We start from the raw sequence: 21,952 nt of genomic DNA on the forward strand, positions 1-21,952 counted from the left end.
TCGATGTTTCTCTCTCATCGATGTTTCTAACTCTCTATCTCTCTCCCTTCCTCTCTGTAAAAAATCAATAAAATATATTAAAAAAAAATTGATTTTAGAGAGAGAAGAGAGACAACAATTTGCTGTTCCTTCTATTCATGCATCTGTTAGTTGATTCCTGTATGTGCCCTGACCAGGGATTGAACCCAAGAAAACTTCGGCACTTCAGGACAACCTTTCAATCAAGTGAGCTACCCAGCCAGGGCAATAAGTGTTTTTGAGCTCTGGGTAGTGTGGCTCAGTTGGTTGAACATCATCCCATGCACCAAAAAGTCACCGGTTTGATCCCGGTCAGGGTACATGCACAGGTTTCAGGTTCAACAGGAGGCATCTGATTGATGTATCTCTCTCACATCAATGTATCTCTCTCCTCCCTCTCTATTAATTTATTTTTTTAAAAGAATGTTTTGGCCCTGGCTGGTTTGGCTCAGTGGATAGGGTGTTGCCCTGTGGACTGAAAGGTCCCAGGTTCAATTCCAGTCAGGGACACATGCCCGGGTTTTGGGCTCAGTCCCTAGTTGGGGGCGTGCAGGAGGCAGCCGATCAATGATTTTCTCTCATCATTGATGTTTCTATCTCTCTCCCCCTCTCCCTCTCTGAAATCAATAAAAAAATATATTTTTAAAAAAGACCAACCCCATAAGTCTCTAATTTGTACTTATATAAAAATAAATAAATAAAAAGGTCAGTATCTATCTATATAAAAGCCCAGTGACCATTATGGCAGAACGAACAGAACGACTGGTTGCTATGACGCACACTGACCACCGGGGGGCAGATGCTCAATGCAGGGCTCATGGCTGGCGAGCACTAAGGGGTGACGAGCCAAGCAGCTAGGAGCAGCAGGCAGGCGGTTAGGAGTAAGGGGTCCCGGATTGCGAGAGGGCGCAGGCCAGGCTGAGGGACCCCCTCTCCCCCTCTTCCACCCCCCTCGTGTCTGAATGCATCGGGCCTCTAGTTATATATAAAACAATTTGTGGATGCGATGCCTGAAATCCTCATTTTAAAGCACCTTGTACTTTTTTTTTTGTTTTGTCTTAATGAAATTTATCATTGATTATTCTTAGTTGGGTTGCTTAAGAAATTTTTGTGTGGAGCCAGTCACAAAAAGGTAAATACTGTATGATTGCACTTCTATGAAGTATCTAGAGTATTCAAATTCAAAGAAAGAGAAATCAGAATGCAGTTGTTAGGGGCTAGGGATGTTGCTGCTAAATGGATACAGAGTTTCATTTGTGCAAGGTGAAAAAATTCAATTTGACTATACTTAACACTTCTGAACTGTACAGTTAGAAATGGCTAAGGTGATGAATTTTACGTGTGTCTTACTGCAACTTTATAAAAAAATCAACAATATTCAAAACTTAAAAAAATTAAATAGAAGATTGTAAATGTATTAGATTATTGAAAAAAGAAATCTTATATAATAAAGATTGACCATCATGCCCTAAAGAAAAAAGAAATTGCCAAAACCGGTTTGGCTCAGTGGATAGAGCGTCAGCCTGCGGACTGGAAGGTCCCAGGTTCGATTCCGGTCAAGGGCATGTACCTGGGTTGCGGGCACATCCCCGGTGGGGGATGTGCAGAAGGCAGCTGATCGATGTTTCTCTCTCATCGATGTTTCTGACTCTCTATCTCTCTCCCTTCCTCTCTGTAAAAAATCAATAAAATATATTAAAAAAAAAAAGAAAATAGAAATTTTTGTTTACTTTAAAAGAATTTTATACTTGATAAAAAAATCAGTTTGATCCTAGTGTAAAATGTAATAGGGGTATTTTAGCTCAAATGTATTACATTTGTAGAATTTCTGAATTGCAAGGGATTTCAGTAGTCATCAAATCAGTCCTGTTCAATGCAGGAATTTTGCCTATAGTTTTTCAAGTAAGCTAAGTAGTAACTGTCACTTATATTTAATATATATTTTTAGCTTAAGTCAGTTGCTCTCAAACTCTTTCTCATTCTGACCTTCAAAGTGCTTCCATGACTCTTCCATGTGCATAACACCTTTTTGCCACAAGGAACTTTTATCAGTTCATCTGAGTTCTAGTTGATTCAGCAGAACATAACGGAATTATAAGTAATCAAGGTGAAGAAAGTTATGTCAATTATTTAAAATTTGCAGCTAATATGGAATTGTGGAATCTGTTTTCCAAATAGGGTATAACTTATTTTCATAAAATGTCAACTATTCCAGCAAATTGTTTGGTATACTTTAGCTCTGATGTCTTTGGAATTTCTGAGTCAAATTTTACTAAAGTTAGTTCCATGAGAGTGGAAATTTCCAAGTAATCAAAATATTTTTACATGTAAACTAATGGCTCATTTATACCTTATAACATTTAATTGAACAGAATTCCAGGATAGGTCCGGAGTTTAATATTTCATCTGGCCCTGGCTGGTGTGGCTCAGTTGGTTGGGAGTGGCCCCACACACCAAAAGCTTGCCCGTTCAATTCCCAGTACGGGTGTACAGGAGACAGCTGATGTGCCATTCTTACATCGATATTTCTCCCTTTCCCTTTCTCTTTTTCTAAAAATCAATAAAAATAGATTTGTTTGGTTTTTGTTTCTTGTTAATCCTTACCTGAGGATATTTTTCCATTGATTTTTAGGGATAGTGGAAGAGAAAGGGAAAGACAGAGAGAAACATTGATGTGAGAGAAACACATCGACTGGTTGCCTCCGACCAGGGCCAGGATCTGAGGAGCCTGCAACCAAGGTACGTGCCCTTGACCGGAATCGAACTCAGGACCCGTTGGTCCGCAGGCCGATGCTCTATCCACTGAGCAAAACCGGCTAGGGCAAAAATAGATTTTAAAAAAAATACAGTCCGGAAATATTTTGTGACTAGGCTTCAGCAAAGTTTTATAAGATTTTTATGTTTGATGTTAAAGGTCCCATTATTCTAACCTCTAACAATGTCATTTTGTATAAATTCTGATGATGTCTAGTGGCCTTAATTCATAAACATTTAAACTCCATTCCTCAGAGAGATTTTATCATAGTTTAGGTTACTGAAAATATTTCTGGCTTTTAGATTCAGGTTGATTATATCAGTTGTCACTTAGAATAGCTTGAATGGAGTTGGTATGGACATTTAAATCTACCATGCTGCTCATTTTCTATAAAGTACATGAAGGACAGGGAATTATGAAAACTCTCATTCAATAGAGAAAAAGTAAGCTCTTCCCAGAAAATTGAGGATTATCCTGGCAAAGCAGTGAATGAATGCTTAAATATGTGTGAGGAAAAGTTATCTAGTGCTAAATTTGGTCAGAGGATTTCCCACATGAAATGAAAGAACTGTGTACTGTGAATGCTGGAGAATTTGACTCCCGAGGAATATATAGGCTGGCAGTGGTTACCCCTTTTTTAAAAATATATATATATATTTCAGAGAGGAAGGGAGAGGGAGAGATAGAAACATCAATGAGAGAGAATCGTCGATCGGCTGCCTTCTGCATGCCCCACACTAGGGATGGAGCCGGAAACCCGGGCACGTGCCCTTGACCAGACTCGAACCTGGGACCCTTCAGCCTACAGGCTGATGCTCTATCTACTGAGCCAAACCAGCCAGGGCACCGTTTTTCAGTTTATATTCTCTTCATTCCTAGATCTACGGAATCCAGAGGCAGCACTGTCTCCAACCTTCCGCAGTGACAGCCCAGTGCCTACTGTACCCACGTCTGGTGGCTCCAAGTCCAGCACAGCTTCAGTTCCTGAATTAGCTACAGACCCTGAACTGGAGAAGAAGTTGCTACACCATCTCTCTGATCTATCCCTAACATTGCCTACTGATGCTGTGTCCATCTGTCTTGCCATCTCCACGGTAATGACTTGATAAGACAGGGTTGGGATCTACCACTTCTTTTTTCAGTTCATGGTCAGTGTCTTACTGCTTTCTCTTCCTTCCCTAGCCAGATGCCCCTGCTACTCAAGAAGGGGTGGAAAGCCTCCTACAGAAGTTTGCAGCTCAGGAGTTGATTGAGGTAAAGCGAGGTCTCCTACAAGATGATGCAAATCCTACTCTTGTGACCTATGCTGATCATTCCAAGCTCTCTGCCATGATGGTCGCTGTTGCAGAAAAGGGCTCTGGGGAGGTAACAGGGACTATCGCAGGTCAGAAGCGGCGTGCAGAACAGGACTCGACCATGGTAGCTGCCTTTGCTAGCTCTTTGGCCTCTGGTCTGGCTTCTTCAGCATCAGAAACAGCCAAGGAGCCAACCAAGAAATCAAGGAAACATGCTGCCTCAGATGTTGATCTGGAGATAGAAAGCCTTCTGAACCAACAGTCTACTAAGGAACAACAGAGCAAGAAGGTAGGCGCAGATGGAAATGTTTTCATACATATACTTGGAATTATAACTTTGGTTGAGAGGAATTTACCCCTGGCACAAGGAGCAATTCTTAGAATTGAAGGTTTAGAACAGTGGTTCTCAACAGGGGATGATTTTGCCTTCCTCCCTCCTTACAGAGGACATTTGGCAATGTCTAGAGACATTTTTGGTTGTCTCAATACAGGGGAGTGCTACAGGCATCTAGTGGGTAGAGGCAAGGGATACTGCTAAACATCCTACAGTTACAGTAGGACAACCCCCATACAACAAAGAATTATCCAGCTCTAAATGTTAATAACGTCAATGTTAGAAACTCGGATTTAGAGAATCTTTGTTTTTGGATCTGTTTGGAAGAATCATAAGATCAAAGGCAGGGGAATCCAGTTCTGGCTGGGTAGCTTAGTTGGTTAGAGCAGTGTCCTAATACACCAAGGTTGTGGGTTCAGTCCCTAGTCAGGGCACATACAAGAACTTTGTTTATATCAATTAGCCTATGGTAAAATTAGTTATACATTTTTTCACTTAAAGTTACAAAACCTATCAACAATGTTGAAGACTTTATTGTATAGTGGTTCTTGGTATAAGTAATGGAACCACATGAGTTCTCTCCATTTGCTATTTCTAGGTGTGAGAATTTGACAAGTTAAATTGATAGTAGAGTTCATTGTGCCTTGGTTCAGTACCTAACGTAAGTGGTTTTGGTGGGCATTACAGGTATTATCAAGTAGAATTTACACAGGTGGTTTAAGGCTAATTTTATCTACAAACCCTGTTAAGTCCAAAGCTTCTTCTGTCATAGGTCAGTCAGGAGATTCTAGAGCTATTAAATACTACAACAGCCAAGGAACAATCCATTGTCGAAAAGTTTCGGTCACGAGGTCGGGCCCAAGTGCAAGAGTTCTGTGACTATGGAACCAAGGAGGAGTGCATGAAAGCCAGTGATGCTGATCGGCCCTGTCGCAAGCTGCACTTCAGGTCTCTTGAGAGGGAGAGAGGTGGGATGGGTCTCCTAGAAATAGTCATTCCTTTTCAGCACGTTGCTTCCAATCAGTGGGATTATGTATTTAATCCTGTTATTAAATGGTTTTCCTATGTCCTGGCCAGCATGGCTCAGTGGTTGAATATCGTCGACCTTTGAACCAGATCACCGTCAGGGCACATGTCCAGGATTGCATGCTCAATCCCCAGTAGGGGGCGTGCAGGAGGCGGCTGATCAATGATTCTCTCATTGATGTTGAGAGACATCATTGATGTCTATCTCTCTCTCCCTCTTTATCTCTGAAATCAATAAAATTATATTTGAAAAAGAAAAAGGTTTCAATAGTTTGTCAAAGACCTCGAGATTCTGAAAGTATACTTTTTAAAAATTATATGTTTTATTTATTTTTAGAGAGGGAGAGGGAGAGATAGAAATATTGATGAGAGAGAAACAGCATCTATTGGCTGCCTCCGGCACGCTTCCTGCTGGGGATCAAGCCTGCACCCCAGGCATGTGCCCTGACTGGGAATTAACTGGTGACCTCTTGGTTTCTGGGTCATGCTCAACCTCTGAGCCACACCAGCTGGGCTGAAAATATACTTTTAGAAGTAGTGTTCTGCGGGAGGAATATAGGCTGGACTCCCAAATAAATGCAAGTGTGTGCGGTTTATTTTGTTTTTTTTTAAATCTTCACCCAATGATATTTTTCCATTGATCTTTAGAGAAAGTGGAAAAGAGAGGGAAAGACAGGGAGAAATATTGATGTGAGAGAAACACCGATTGGTTGCCTCCTGCACGTGCCCTGCCCAGGGTCCAGGCCAGGGAGGAGCCTGCAACCCAACCAAGGTGTGTTCTTGACTGGAATTGAACCCAGGACTTGTTGGTCTGCAGGCCGATATTCTATCCACTGAGCCAAACTGGCCAGGGCCAACTATGTGTTTTTTTAACTCTCCTTTCTTGCAATAGCAAGGCACTTCTATCTCTGAGCCCCAGTGCAAGTTAAAGTTCTGGGCTCTTAGGTCAGTGTTATACTGCTCTAACCAGCAAGCCCTTCCTTCCTTCCTGTCATAAGATAAGCAAGTTATGTCTTTGCTCAGAGAGGAATTAAAACTCTTCATTAGTGTGAATTACGGATTTTCATGTCCCCTGGCCTCTCCCTTCTCTGAAAACTCTTGAAGGAAGCTCTAACAATAGAGAAAATTGGTAGATAGGAAATTGTGAAACAGTTTGTTACTTGAACTGTTGGCTGACTGTGGAACACTATCTTGATTCCGATTTTATCTTTTTATTTCCCCAGGAGAATCATCAATAAACACACTGATGAGTCATTAGGTGACTGCTCTTTCCTTAATACATGTTTCCACATGGATACCTGCAAATATGTTCACTATGAAATTGATGCTTGCATGGATTCTGAGGCTCCTGGGAGCAAAGATCATACACCAAGCCAGGAGCTTGCTCTCACACAGAGTGTTGGAGGTGATTCCAATGTAGATCGACTCTTCCCACCTCAGGTACCTGTTGGCTAAGAAAACTTACCTCAATTTATGGACTTAATCTGAATAGGGCAGCCATACATGTAGGAAAGCAGGGCATAATTAGCAGTTTGTTTTGCTGATTGGGAATGGAGTGGGATAGATATGCTTAAAAGGGAGTAGGAAAATAGTTGGAAAAGAGGGACTGGGGCCATGAATCTCAGAGTGGAGGAAGGGAAGATGACCAAATACCACCTCATGCAGTGGATCTGTTGTGATATCCGCTACCTGGACGTCAGTATCTTGGGCAAGTTTGCAGTTGTGATGGCTGACCCACCCTGGGATATTCACATGGAGCTGCCCTATGGGACCCTGACAGATGATGAGATGCGCAGGCTCAACATACCAGTACTGCAGGATGATGGCTTTCTCTTCCTCTGGGTCACAGGCAGGTAATGCAGTTCAAAGATGTGTAGTTATGGGCAGGAATAGTACAGAGTGAGTACTGGGTGGGGATAAAATCCTGGGTTTTCCTAGCTGTGCTATTAAGATTGAGTCAGCCTTTTTTTCCTACTGAGACCTAATGCTTATTTATAACAAATTATACCTTAAGTCCTATTTAACTTTACATTTGTTCCTTGTGAAAGGTAAGGCCACTGAGAATGGATACTATGTTTTGTTTTTATATTCTTAAATCATCCTGTTGCCTTAATGGTGTCTTGCATGTAAATGTTCACTGAATATCTACTGAAAACAACACCTATATCTTGAAGCAAAAGAAAAAACAGGCTTGGAAGTAGCTGTTTAACTCTTTTTTCTTTCTAGGGCCATGGAGTTGGGCAGAGAATGTCTGAACCTCTGGGGGTAAGTGTTGCTTTCTTTTGGGGGAAATACGTAATTGCTATAGTTGAGATATCTGTTTATTTCTCCCCGGGTATTCCTGTGATTCCTTACCTCTGTAGAGTAGATGGTACTACTCCTAAACTGTGAAAGCCTGATTAAAGCTCTAGTTCTTTCTTATGCCCCACAGTTATGAACGGGTAGATGAAATTATCTGGGTGAAGACAAATCAGCTGCAACGCATCATTCGGACAGGCCGTACAGGTCACTGGTTGAACCATGGAAAGGAACACTGCTTGGTGAGCAGCAGTGGGGCTCAATTCATTAGGTGGAGCAAAAAAGAGGAATTATGTGATTTCTTATTGAGAAAAAGTTCAAATGTAGGGTTTCATAAGGTAATCTGTTCTCTGTGGTGAGCAGGTTGGTGTCAAAGGAAATCCCCAAGGCTTCAACCAGGGTCTGGATTGTGATGTGATCGTAGCTGAGGTATGTGCTTCCCAGGCATCCAAAGTTTTCACATTTTAATTGATATTAGTTATTGAAGTCAAGGGTATTCTTGTCCCAAGTTCTCTCATTTGGATCTTAAAACATAAATGGAAAGGGCTAGAATTGCAATCTTGGGTAACTTCAAAGTAGCTAGACCCTTTATTTCCCAGGTTCGTTCTACCAGTCATAAACCAGATGAAATATATGGCATGATTGAGAGACTATCCCCTGGCACTCGCAAGATTGAATTATTTGGACGACCTCACAACGTGCAACCCAACTGGTAGGTGACCAAAGAACATGTTAGCCCCCATGGGCAAAAGTATTTATAGTCAAGGACATTGTTAGTAGCGTTTCATATCATATTCTAGTATTCTGTAAATGGGCTTCAGAGGATTCATAAGCCAACTAAGCTTATATTTTATTTTAGACTGTTTTACAGGGTTCTGCAACATTCATTGGAAATCCCACAGGTTTTAGGATTCAAACCACTGTTCTCTAGATTCCACTTTTACAACCTAATGATATTCCTCAGTTAGTCTATGGTTTTTAAAAATATATATATTTTATTGATTTTTTTACAGAGAGGAAGGGAGAGGGATAGTTAGAAACATCGATGAGAGAGAAACATTGAACAGCTGCCTCCTGCACACCCTTCCCTGGTGATGTGCCCGCAACCAAGGTACATGCCCTTGACTGGAATTGAGCCTGGGACCCTTCAGTCCGGAGGCCGATGCTCTATCCACTGAGCCAAACCGGTCAGGGCTCTATGGATGTTTTGAATCTGTCCCCTGGTGGTTACTAAGAATCTAATCTGTCAAGAATTTTAATATCTTTCATTCTCTTAGTAGAGCTTTAAAAGACACGCTAATTAGTATTTTTAAATTGAATTTATTTGGGTGACATTGGTTCACAAAACCATACAGGTTTTAAGTAAATTCAATTAAAAAAATAAATTTTAAAGAAGTAAATAAGAGACATGCTGCTAGCCTTTTACTTATCCAAGGAATACTCACTGGCAGCAACAGCTTTGAAAAGTAGGCCTGGTTAGCCATCAGTTATTAACCCTTAAGTAACACAGATCCTGCCTATTTTACCACCAGATTCTGCCCATTCCTAACCAGTCATGCTACTACATACTCTTCTATTAAGGTCTTTTAAAAAAAAAGTATTTGATGAGATGATAGGCAGTCTTAATAAAAGGTATTAGTATTTTAACAATATTAAGCCTTTTAATTCCAGGAATTTTGGTTTGCCCCATCTTTCCCCTTGCTTCAGGATCACCCTTGGAAACCAGCTGGATGGGATCCACCTACTAGATCCAGATGTGGTTGCCCGGTTCAAGCAAAGGTATCCAGATGGTATCATCTCTAAACCTAAAAATCTATAGAAGCACTTCCTCACAAAACTAAGCATCCACAGATATGGCTCTGCAGGCTGCATCTGAAGAGTAATATTTGTACCATAACTCTTTTTCTTATTTAAATAAAAGTTTGTATCTCAGTAGGGATTTTGAGGTCAAATTTTGGCTTTGCCACTTAACAGTGTGTGAACTCATGTAACTCATCCCTCAGTATGATTCCTGATCATGTAAACTGGAAATATTACCTACTTCATTGGGTTGTGGTAAGGGTTCAAACTAAATGAATGCATGGAAAGCATTAAAATGTTGATTATACAGTATAGAATGGAAGTGATTAGTAATTAGTACTACATGAACAGGATAATAAAGAAGGGGCTCTCTGGGACAGCATTTCTCAAGGTAAGATTTGAGTTTCCCTTAAATTTATCACTAGGGCTATATGCTCTAAATATTTGCTGATTCTGTTACAACTATGTGGCTTGGTAGTCTATTCTTTCGCTTAAATTTTCAAGAAAAGTGAAATAAGTGCATTTTAGGTTAAATTTAAATGCTTAGGGTGTGCAGAGAATAGGCTTATATAAATTATGTAAGTGAAACCATTTCTGGCATATTTTTTAAAAGATAGCTTATCAAACACAACTGAATACAACTGTAGACTTCAGTGAAACCTCTTGTTAAACATGTAGAATTCTGCCTTTCACACTCAGATACTGTGATAGCTGAGGTAAGGAAAGACAATGACTACAAAAACAGTATTTGTAAAGAAGAATAAATAAGAAAATCCTAAATGATGTTATTTTCCCTATAGCCCAGTGTGCCTACTGTATTGAAAAACCTTTGTTCTCAAAGCAATGTATAGATGTGATATTACTAGCTGTTTAAAAGGTATCCTTTAATTCAACCTTTAATTTCTTTTAAAATGGTGCACACAGTGGTAGGCTCAAAGCTGATATGTACTCATAATTTTACTCTTTTAGGCAAGTCCTATGACAATTATACTAACAAGTTTCTTCAAACCACCCCCCTTCCCACCACCCCTATCTTCTGCTTGTCCATATCCCCTTCACCCTTTCCTCTGGTATTATCACTGGCATCTCTGCTTGTACTTGAAAGTAAAGAGCAACCCCAGATTACAGCAAACTCAATGACCCTGCTCCATAGCCTGGCCCCTTGCTGAAGAGAGGAAAGGGGAGAAGCGTGAAGGGACCATCATGGGCTCAGTTCAGGTACTATGAGAAGCCCGGCTTGAGTTTTCAAAGCAGGGTCTTGGACATGTTCCTGGCAGATAAATCTTCACTGGCTTGGAGAACAGGAAGGACTATTTTACAAACACCACTGTGTTCGAATTTCTAGAGGCTAACCAGGCCAAGAAGACATCCCTAAGGGAAAAAAAGATAAACATAAACAGAATTATAGCTTAGATGTATTCTTTCTTAACTCTGCCTTAAATAAATAGGTTCTCAATTCACTACCTATAGCAGTGATGGCGAACCTATGGCACGCGTGTCAGAGGTGACACGCGAACTCATTTTTTTTGTTGATTTTTCTTTGGTTGCAAATATCAAAAAATTTCTGTATGTGACAGGGCACCAGAGTTAAGTTAGGGTTTTTCAAAATGCTGACACGCCGAACTCAAAAGGTTTGCCATCACTGACCTATAGCAGCAAAGTGAAATGGTATCACTCAATAGAAATATTAGGGCAACGGGCCTAAAAGTCAGCAGTATAGGCAATCCTAGTTTACTGAAGAGGATTTGACATAGAAAATACAATGCCTTGTTTCATGAATGTAGATAAATCCCAAGAAAATAGGGAGATAGACAAAATCTTCAGAACTCCTACAACTCCTGCCATACTTAGCACCTTATTATGCTATTTATCACTTATCCATTCCTCCTCAAATTCTAATCCCCTAAGTGTTCTGATTTGCACTAAGGAGATAAGCAAAGTTAATATTCAGTCACTAACTGCTTAATGTGTCATCATACATTTAAAGAGCATACCTAAAGGTAAATGTGGTACCTGAGAAGCGTGATTGCTAATTATCTTTGTGTAGCAATTATAAGCTCTTTATAAGCAGGGGAACTTTTCTAGTAGTCTTACAATCAGACATATACATGTATATACCAACTTACTTTACCTAAGGTAAGGTATACTCCAAGATAATACGGACATGCTCAGGGTTACCATGTTTTCCAACAGTTAATTTTAGCAACCCCTGAATTATAAGAGAAATTGTAACTCACCTGCAGTGCTTCACCACACATTCATTGCTGCAGTATTCATTGTCCCAGTCCTTACTCGCAACGGGAGGGTTCTCACAACCAGATCTCACACAGCGAGGCTGGGGTGAGATTGTCACTGGAGACCCACTCACCAATTCAACATCCATTTGAGAAGGAGACTCAACCTGTGAGAGGAAGAGAGCACCAAAGATGGATTAGATTTGCTACCTACCTTGCCAGACACTAGTCAAATTAACTTTGGGACCCAATGGAGCAAACAGGAGTTAACATCCCTCACATATGGGGTAACATTTCAAAAGGTGAGTTCTTGGTCTCCCACTTTTTATCCAGTTTTAGAACTTCGCCAAGCAGACGGACATGAAGTTTCTTCCCATTAGGAGAATGCTGGCCATATGCTGGTATACTGACCCTTTAACAACTCAGGTTTGAACTGCGAGGGTCCACTCAAGTGTATGCAGATTTACCTGCACAGTTAAAGGGTCATTATTTTTGATCCAGGTCAGGAATCCATGTATTTGGAGGGTCAACTACTAGTTTTACATGTGCACGGTGGGTCATTGTTCTCTTTAATCTTAATCTTACCCATCACTGACTTTATTCCACACTTGCATAATATTCCTCTGAAAATACAAAATCAAAAGCAGAATGTGAAAAGAGGTTGGGTCACCTCAACTAAGATTTCGAGATTTAAGAGAAGACAAAATGTGCCATTAGAAAAAGTGAAAGAACTTGCAGATTCATAGGTTCCTCCTGATAGAGGGATTATTTTTCTTTAAAATTACTGCTTCATCAATTGTGGAGCTAGTCTCAAACAGACCCATACTTAAAAATAACCACTGGTCATGTGTAAGTTAAAGCTAGGGTAATGGACATCTGTTTATGTCACTCTGGACACATTGATATGAACCAGTTGAATTTTTCTAGCTATATCCTCTATTTCCCCACTGAAAACATCAAGCCAAGCAGTCCAGATATAGGAGAAATGGAAGCACTTAAACCTCCAAAGTTTAGGATCCTTGGGTAGATACCTCCAAAAAATAACTCTGGGCTTGGGTTGTATCCTCTCTGGTCAAACCACAGTATTTTTCTTAGTTAAGGAGTCATCTGGGAAAGGAGGCCCTCTTAATGCTTTTCACCAAGAACACTACAGAGTATCCTGGGTGGGAACAGTCCTTTACAGGATGTTTCATACTCCTGGTTGCCAAGCAATAAGTGCTAATGGCAACGCCTACTTTTATTGGATCATCAGAGGAAACTGATCATCAAAGGAAAGACTTGAAAACTGGCTCACCTCAGGAACCACATCTGTGATCATCTCACAGATTGTATCAGTAGAGGCCTCCACTGCATGGGCCTCAGGGCTGGTGTTCATCGGCCGCTCAGGACTACTTTCCACAGCTGGCGGGACTAAGGTGGTCTGCATTTTCAGAGTGGGTCCAGGCACAATCTTGATCTGCAGAGGAGGTGGCTGTTGCTGTAAATTGATTCGAGCTTTCTGAGGTGGAGGCTGTTGCATGGCCTGGAGTGGGGGAGGCTGCTGCAGGATGGTCACTTGCTGAGTGGGGGGCTGAGGCATCTGTTGCAATGGAGGAGGTTGTAGTCGGGGTGGAGGCAGTTGCATAGAAGCAGCAGCAGCTGCTGCTGCCTGCAACACTGACCGAGTAACAATCTGGGCTTGTTGACTGGGCTGTATAGTAGCTGTGCTGGTCTGGCCTAGTTGGATCCCCCGGGAGGTCACCACTGTGGCTGGAATAACAGTAACCATCCCTCCTTGAGACATGGTAATAGATGAAGGCAACATCTGTTTGGTAATAATCAACTTGGTGATATTAGGCTGACCCCCAGCCCCAGAAGATGCCTGATTGGCCACATAGGATGAAAGAGTGGAGTTAACAACAATGGAAGGAGACAGAGCAGGGGGCTCTGTTGGGGCTGGTGCTGGAGATGCTGGGTCAACAGTAGCAACAGGAGGTGGAGAAGGAGTCTGTGATGGTGGCACTGGATCCAGCTCTACTGTTTCCACAGTGGCCTAAAAAAAGACCAGAAAAAAAAAAAGTTACTCAGAAATTTTCTGTATTCCCTGGGACATACTCACTTTAATCACCTCCCAAAAGACAATGATAGATTGAAAAGAAAAAAAAAAAGGAAAAAACCAGCTGTGGGTGCTACCCTGTCTAAAGTAAACAATGAAAAACTCACAAGGACTGGTTGGTAAGATTTATGATGGGAACAACAGGAAACCATGCTGTATATATTTCTAAGCTTTAACTACTAGTTAAGAGGTTGCACAGGTTTTTGGTGGTATTATAACTAATAAACAGCTTGAAAAAATCTTTTATTGGTTTAAATATCCATCTGCCATAACCCTCTTACCTGACACTCTTGATTGTCTTTATAAGCAGCCAGAGCTTTCAGATACTCTTTCTTGGCAGCCTCAGTTTTCCTCTTATATACCTGCAGGAAAGAAAAACTGTTTAAGAAGTGCCCAAACACCTAGAAAAGACTGATTATCCTATTATTCATCACTGCATGACAATCTCAATCTGAATACTGACAACTCCAGCTTGGCCAGTGTTGCTCAGTGGTTGAGCGTCGACCTATGAACCAGGAGTTCATGTTTCGATTCCCATTCAGGGCATATGTCTAGATTGTGGGCTTGCTCCCCAGTGTGGGCGTGCAGGAGTTAGCCAATCAATGATTCTTTCCTATACTCTAGCCACTGAGCCAAACCGGTTACGGCAATATATATATATTTTTTAAAATGAATACTGACAATTACTTTTAGTGAATATACTTTTGAAAGCTAGTAATCAAGACAGTCTTCATGTCAGACTTTCCAGTGACCAAGCATAGGAAAGCCAGCCAATCAAGAATCTTGCCTACCCTGACTGGTTTGGCTCAGTGGATAGAGCGTCAGCCTGCGGACTGAAGGGTTCCAGGTTAGAGTACAGTCAAGGACCCATGCCCAGGTTGCAGGATCGATCCCCAGTACGGGTGTGTGTGTGTGTGTGTGTGTGTGTGTGGGCGCGCGCGCGCACCATCACTGATGTTTCTATTTCTCCCTCTCCCTTCCTCTCTGAAATTAATATATATTTAAAAAAGAAAAAGAATAAAACTAAAAAAAAAAGTCAGAATAACTACACTTCTAAAGTTAACACCAACCCATGCCCACTTCTATCAGCAAAACAAATCCTGATTATTTGCTCACCTGTTTTTGCTCCTCTCCAAGACTGTCCCACATGGAGGCCACAATTTTTGAAACTTCTCCAAAAGTAGCATTGGGATTCTGTCCCTTGATGGCAGCCTGTGTATCACGAAAGAATAAGGCATATGCTGAAACTGGTTTCTGAGGTTCATTAGGATCTTTCTTTTTTCTCTTCTTTGGGGTCTTCTGCTTTTTTCCTGCTTCCACAACAACTGTCTTCTGGCTGGGAAGTTGCTGCAGGGGAGAAAAAAGAGAATTACAAGAAGGAAGAAGGGATGTATATCTGGAGAACTGCAAGAAAACGACTTTTATATGGGGAAACTAGCTACATGGAGAAATTTTCAGAAATACTAAGAATAGAGGCAATAGGATTAAGATATTAGTAAAGTATGTGAGGACCAATAAGAATGAAGGTTGGGAGGAACGTTACAAACTATAAATTGAGAGGCAGGACCCCATACCCAGAAAAGAGCAGAGGAGATGGCAGAACAGGTGCAAAGATACTAAGTAGCTCTGTATGCCAACAGCTTTATCCCAGAATATCATGGCAGATTTGATTTTTGGCAGGGAATGCCTCACCCTCCGGAAATCCTCAACACCATCCTCATGAAGTGAATTAGTAGGTGAAGGGGTGGTTGAAAGACGATCCTCAGGTGACTGGGCAGGTGGCAGAATGGTACCACCCCCTAAGCTCAAACCAAGTTGAGAACTCAGTTCTGACTGATCAATGGTGGTCAACTGGTTATGCCCCATCAAGCCAGACGTCATGTCTGTCATTGGTACATCAATTGTAACAGGTGGGTTGGCGCTATACTGAGTTCCTATAGAATGGTCCAAGTCCTGAGAGAAGCAGAAGGACTAATTAAACACTAAATATAAAGAACACCACTCTTCCCCCCACCAAGTTCAGGACAGTTTATAAACACCCTACTCATCTACATTGTATCATTGTTTAGACTCTAAACATAAAATAATCTGTCTACATATAAAACATTAAGCTCTTAAATAAAGAATATAAATTAGTAAAGTCACTCCTTTGTACTCCAAAGCCTATTCCAAAACAACTAAAAATAACCAGAGGTCTTAATTTTGGACAAATTAAAGAGTATATAAATTATTTGGTAATCGGGAGGTAGTAATGACACAAGGAGTAAAGAAAAGCTTCTTCTCTGTACCCTGCTAAAATAATGGGGTTTAAAGTTGCAATACACAGGCAATGTGAGTAATAAGGCCGAAGTCAAGATGTTTCACATCAAATAAAATGTGTAGAGATGTGCTACTAATGAGATGTGCTGGAAGCCCAATATACTGATTTATAACACTAACCCACAGTTAATACATTTTGTTCAGTCTGTTTTTGAATAAATCAATGTGCCAACTATCACACTCACATTTCAATTCTAGGATGTGAAGGCTATATTAAAAGGGGGGGGAGACCTCCTGCAAATAACAATAAATCATCTTCAATTCAGAGTTAATCCTCAGGTAACTGGACATTTTACAATTTTAAACCATTTTTCAAGTAAAATTGACTCAGATGATACATTTCATTCATTCAATGGACTTTAAGTCTTTAACAATGAGCCTTTATCCACAAAAATGAGAAACATGTAATATTCAAGTGCAGTAGGGAACAGAATCACTTTTATCTTCCCTAACACCATGCCCATGAGCTTGGATAAGCCTGAACATATCTTGCCCCTTACCATGGTCAAGCCCCCACTCAGGAGCCCCCCGCCCTGCTCCATCAAGCCATGGGTCATGCCCACAGGCATGTCCAATGTCTGGACCCCATATTGGGCTGAAAAGCTGCCATCCTGAGAGGAGGATGGGTCTGCCAGGTCATCAAAGTGGCCAACCACATCTGAGACAGCCAGTGACGGATCAGAATCCAAGGAGATAGGTGGGATTTCAAATTCCTCATCACCCAGGCTTGGTGTATGGAATGTCTGTAGGGGGAAAAAGAGAGGGAAAATAATTTGGGAAGAGGAGAAACTGTATACTTCTAAGTGAGGAACATGGCTGAGTACTGGAGATTCTCAGTGTACCTCTTTCCAGCCTGGATCCTATTTTTGTTATCAATTTCTTAGGACCTATTCTATTTAGTTTTATAAATAAACCTCTCTTTCTCATATCCTTGGATATATGGTACATACAAAGCTGCCAACAGCAATCACAATTTTCAATTCTTTTATCTCTTTTCTACTTTTATCATCTCAGTGGTCCTAAAATACTATGTCTATTATTCTAATGAATGATCCTTTCAGCAGCATTAGTAAGGACTCACACTTTATTACCTGTTTAGCTATGATGTTTAAAATCTCTCCAAATATACTAAAGATTTCACTACTATTATACCTAAGCTTTTAGACCACAGAAATTCATCGTCAACCAGACAATTATATTTTTGTTGTTTTAGGTTCCTTTGAAGCTTTTCCTATCATGGGTACCTTATCACCCTCTAAAATGTATGCACTCAGAGTTTCCTACATCTTTTCCATTTTAGAAATCATGATGTTAACAACAAATAAGATTCCCATTTGTACAGTACTTTTGGAAAATCCAACAATGCCAAACTAAGGATAATAGTGAGGCGAAAAACATAAGAGCTACAGTCAAAAGACAAACTGGTGCTCACTTTGGCAGCAAGCACATAAGCTAAAATTGAAAGATTACCATGGCCCCTGAACAAGGATGACATGCAAATTCATGAAGCATTCCATATATATATATATTTTTAAAAGGCAAACCGGTTTTCTATCAGCTCCTGAACATATTCTTAATCTTGCTCTGACCAAGCCTTTTTGTTAAGTGAGGAAGAAAAAGATTACTCCAGCTGGCTAAAGACTCAATCCCTTCCTCTGAGTCCCACTACAAAAATAATAGACTCTTTCTATTCCGAATGGGGCCACCATACACAGAGCTAACAGACCAATTGCTGACACAAGACACATTAAATGTTATGGTTTATTTTGACATTAAAAAAACTAAAATGGCAACCGGCTGGTGTGACTCAGTGGCTGGGTGACAACTTATGAATCAGACGGTCATGATTCGATTCCTGGTCAGGGCACATGCCCGGGTTGCGGGCTCAATCCCGTCGGGGATGTGCAGGAGGCAGCCAATCAATGATTCTCTCTCATCATTGATGTTTCTATCTCTCTCCCTCTCCCTTCCTCTCTGAAATTAATAAAAAATATATTAAAAACAAAATAAAGTAAAAAAACTAAGATGAATCTACAGCACTAGAGCATTACACAGGGTAGGACAAAAGCACGTTTATAGTTATGAGTATGCAAAACAGTTTATTCTTGTACTATTAGATATTGTATGATTTTCCATATGAACTAAAAACTTACATTTGCCCAACCCTGTAAATAATATCAAGAGACATTGGTGTCAAGAGAGGTCTTGATTCAAGTTCCAGCTCTGCCACTTACTATATAATCTTTTTCTTTTTTAAATATATTTTTATTGATTGCCTGGTGCATGAAAATTCGTGCACTGGGGTGGGTGATCCCTCAGCCAGAGAGAAACTCAATGATGAGAATCATTGATCAGCTGCCTCTTGCACGTCCCCTACTGGGGATCGAGCCCACAACCTGGGCATGTGCCCTTGACCAGAATCAAACCTGGGACCCTTCAGTCCACAGGCTGACGCTCTATCCACTGAGCCAAACTGGCTAGGGCTATATAATCTTAAATGAGATTTCCTCATCTATAAAACGGTAGTTGTAATGGTAATTTCCTTATATGTTTTTGTGAGGATTAATTGGATTCAGCACACAAAAGCTGATCGCATTGCTTGATATACATAATTGCTTAATAACTTATTAATATCTGAATTATTATTAACTTGCCATCTGCCCCAACCAATTATCATAGGTAGTGAAATTTTGGAAGCTTTAAATTTTATCAACCTGTCACATGGCATAGTAAATGTCAACTGATTCAGATAAAATGGATAAAATGCAGTAGACATCCATATTTTTTTATGATTAAATAATGCAGCCCTAGCTGGTTTGGCTCACTGGATAAAGCGATGGCCTGGGGACTGAAGGGTCCCAGGTTCGGTTCCGGTCAAGGGCGTGTACCTTGGTTGCAGGCACATCCCCAGTGGGGGGTGTGCAGGAGGCAGCTGATCGTGCTTCTCTCTCATCGATGTTTCTAACACTCTCTCTCCCTTCCTCTCTGTATAAAATCAATAAAATATGTTTAAAAAAAATAATGCATTCTAAGAGGTCCTCTGGTTTTTCTACACCCAGAAAGGGTCTCAGAAATATTTTTATTTTAATGAAGACATTGCTAGAAGAATATTTCCAGGTATTAGAAACTAGGGAGAAAAAGGTATGTTTCTGAAATGCCCAATCTCTCTGAATCATATTGGCAAACAGAAATAAGTTTGAAGACAAAAAGATACGTATATAGCTTCATTTCTGTTTTCCTCTTCCAAGATCCTTACTATTTTACTTAGCACAGTAAAAATTTGGTAGTTGTCTGGGCTATAATATGACAGTAGCATAAGGAATACAGAAGCAGGCAGTTCTTGATGGAAAAAGTAAATATCTCCCTAAGAACTGAACTCTTCTTAGTACACAACTCATAATTTGTTATTGTGTGAAAGTTCTTATCTCTAGGTCGATGACTCTGAATTCGTTTTACCACCTTAAAAATATTGCTTTTTTTATTTTTTTGAGTGAGGGAGAGAAAAAAGGATTGAAGGCAGGAAGGAGAGAGATCAATTTGTTGTTCCGCCTTTTTCTGCATTCATCGGTTGTTTCTTCTATGTATCCTGACCAGGGATTAAACCCACAACCTTGGAGTATTGGGACAGCACTCTAACCAACTGAGCTACCCCCTACCCAGCCAGGGATTACATGACACTGAAATTTCAGTTTTGTTTTTTATATATATTTTATTGATTTTTTACAGAGAGGAAGGGAGAGAGATAGTCAGAAACATCGATGAGAGAGAAACATCGACCAGCTGCCTCCTGCACATCTCCTACTGGGGATGTGCCCGCAACCCAGGTACATGCCCTTGACCGGAATCGAACCTGGGACCCTTCAGTCTGCAGGCCGACGCTCTATCCACTGAGCCAAACCGGTTTTGGCTGAAATTTCAGTTTAGATTCATGTGAGCACTTTTCAGGAAGTGGGTACAAAGATTTTTTTTTTAACCAAATTCTCATGCAAACAAACAAGCTACAGAGACAGGAAAAAGAACAGGGGAAACATTTATTGTGCTAGATCAATCGTTATATAATAGCAGTATAAAAAAATTTTAAAGATACAGATTGTTTTGGCAAAGTAAAAGGTGCCTATCCACAACAAATGATGCTTACCATACAAATAAAAAAGCAACCCTGCTGAGATATGAAAATGATACTATCTGTTAATGAAAACTCTAAAAGAGTAAAAATCCATATCCAAAACAAGAGACCAGTGTTCTACAAAGGACTAGCCCTCACAAACCATCTGGAGTGCTCTCATGCACTACACTAAAAAAACAGACATGCAGAGATTCCACTGTACGAATTAACAAGGCATTCTTTGTATGTAACCTTCTGAAAACAGCTTTGTTAGTCACTATCTGTGGCTTTAATAGTATTGTGTGTGTTTTGGGGGGAAAGCGGTGAGGTGGGCTGTGTTGTTTTGTTTATTTTGGGTTTCTTCCTTTAAGTATGAAGAGTAAAATAATGGCAATGAATAAGAATACGGAAGGGTAAACCACATGCTAGAATAAACACAGAGACTCCCTCAAAATCCCTTAACTACTACAAATTATTTGAAAGATTATGGTTAAAATCCAATTATGAAAATCCAAACTTATTTTATTTTAGTGGATCTACTACATAACTAGAGCATATTCTAGACTGTCAAATATAAAACAAAGATAACTGTAGCAAGTATTAAAGTAAATATAAATGATGTGGGCACAGAAGGAGAAAATAAAAACATGATGCAGTTACCTTCTCAGCTTTCTTTTCCTTCTCTGTTAAATTCCTGGGCCTTTTAGGGGGAAGAAGCAGTTTGGAAATTACAGTTTATAAAATAAGGAGGCTGCCCAGCTGGTGTGACTCAGTGGTTGAGCGTTGACCTATGAACCAGGAAGTCATGATTTGATTCCCGATCAGGACGCATGACCGCTTGCGGGCTCGTTCCCAAATGTGGGGCGTGTAGGAGGCAGCCGATCAATGGTTCTCTCTCATCATTGATGTTTCTCTCTCTCTCTCCCTCTCCCTTACTCTCTGAAATCAATAAAAATGTTTAAAATAAAATAAGGAGGCTTACCTATTGAGAGAACAACAAAAAACCAACAAGCCATTTCCTTCCCATTTCACACTCCCATACCAAAACACACAATCCAGCGTTTCTTTAGTTTCTTGTGTAAATTTTTCATTTTAAAGAAATTTAATCCAACACCTATTTATTCAATAATACACTAGTACTATGTGTTATTTAAATAACTTATTGTTCTTAAAAACTGATATAGTAGCCCTGGCTGGTGTGACTCAGTTGGGAGTCAGCCCTAGCACTGAAAGATTGCCAGTTCCATTCCTGTCAGGATAAATGCCCAGGTTGCAGGCTCCATCCCCAGTAGAGGGCGTGCAGGAAGTAGCTGATCTATGTCTTGCTCTCACATCAATGTTTCTTTCTCTCTCTCTGTCCTTCCAAAAACCCATTTTTAAAAAACAACTGATATAGTAGTGATTTTTAACCATTCAGCCTGGAATCATTAACTGGTTCTAACCTTATAAATGCTATTTCTAATTAAGGTATGTTTATGATTACTATTTTCCCAAAGTGCTCAAAACACATTATCATTATACTGGAGGCCTGGTGCACAAAAATTTGTGCACTGGGGGAGGGGGGGGTGTCCCCTCAGCCCGGCCTATGCCCTCTCGCAGTCTGGGACACCTCGGAGGATGACCACCTGCTGGCTTAGGCCTGCTCCTCGGGGGGATTGGGCCTAAGCTGGAAG

General features: G+C 40.5%; 2 protein-coding genes across 2 annotated transcripts in view; one reads left to right on the top strand and one right to left on the bottom strand.

Annotated features, from left to right (window-relative positions):
• Nucleotides 1-9,671, top strand: part of METTL3 (methyltransferase like 3) — a 15,037-nt gene extending 5,366 nt beyond the window's left edge. The window contains exons 2-11 of the mRNA XM_006772356.2: nucleotides 3,653-3,867; nucleotides 3,956-4,357; nucleotides 5,175-5,350; nucleotides 6,652-6,868; nucleotides 7,094-7,281; nucleotides 7,655-7,693; nucleotides 7,860-7,968; nucleotides 8,090-8,155; nucleotides 8,326-8,438; nucleotides 9,434-9,671. Coding sequence (XP_006772419.1) covers nucleotides 3,653-3,867; nucleotides 3,956-4,357; nucleotides 5,175-5,350; nucleotides 6,652-6,868; nucleotides 7,094-7,281; nucleotides 7,655-7,693; nucleotides 7,860-7,968; nucleotides 8,090-8,155; nucleotides 8,326-8,438; nucleotides 9,434-9,545 — 1,637 coding nt within the window. The 3' untranslated portion in view covers nucleotides 9,546-9,671. The remainder of the gene's footprint in view (nucleotides 1-3,652; nucleotides 3,868-3,955; nucleotides 4,358-5,174; nucleotides 5,351-6,651; nucleotides 6,869-7,093; nucleotides 7,282-7,654; nucleotides 7,694-7,859; nucleotides 7,969-8,089; nucleotides 8,156-8,325; nucleotides 8,439-9,433) is intronic.
• A 718-nt stretch (nucleotides 9,672-10,389) lies between these two features.
• Nucleotides 10,390-21,952, bottom strand: part of TOX4 (TOX high mobility group box family member 4) — a 30,137-nt gene continuing 18,574 nt past the window's right edge. Inside the window, exons 4-10 of the mRNA XM_006772358.2 lie at nucleotides 16,675-16,917; nucleotides 15,548-15,808; nucleotides 14,972-15,202; nucleotides 14,137-14,217; nucleotides 13,055-13,792; nucleotides 11,764-11,927; nucleotides 10,390-10,897 (exon numbers count right to left, since the gene is read on the bottom strand). Coding sequence (XP_006772421.1) covers nucleotides 10,837-10,897; nucleotides 11,764-11,927; nucleotides 13,055-13,792; nucleotides 14,137-14,217; nucleotides 14,972-15,202; nucleotides 15,548-15,808; nucleotides 16,675-16,917 — 1,779 coding nt within the window. The 3' untranslated portion in view covers nucleotides 10,390-10,836. The remainder of the gene's footprint in view (nucleotides 10,898-11,763; nucleotides 11,928-13,054; nucleotides 13,793-14,136; nucleotides 14,218-14,971; nucleotides 15,203-15,547; nucleotides 15,809-16,674; nucleotides 16,918-21,952) is intronic.

Source organism: Myotis davidii, unplaced genomic scaffold (genome assembly GCF_000327345.1).
Source record: "Myotis davidii unplaced genomic scaffold, ASM32734v1 scaffold666, whole genome shotgun sequence".
In the NCBI taxonomy this organism is placed as follows: domain Eukaryota; kingdom Metazoa; phylum Chordata; class Mammalia; order Chiroptera; family Vespertilionidae; genus Myotis; species Myotis davidii.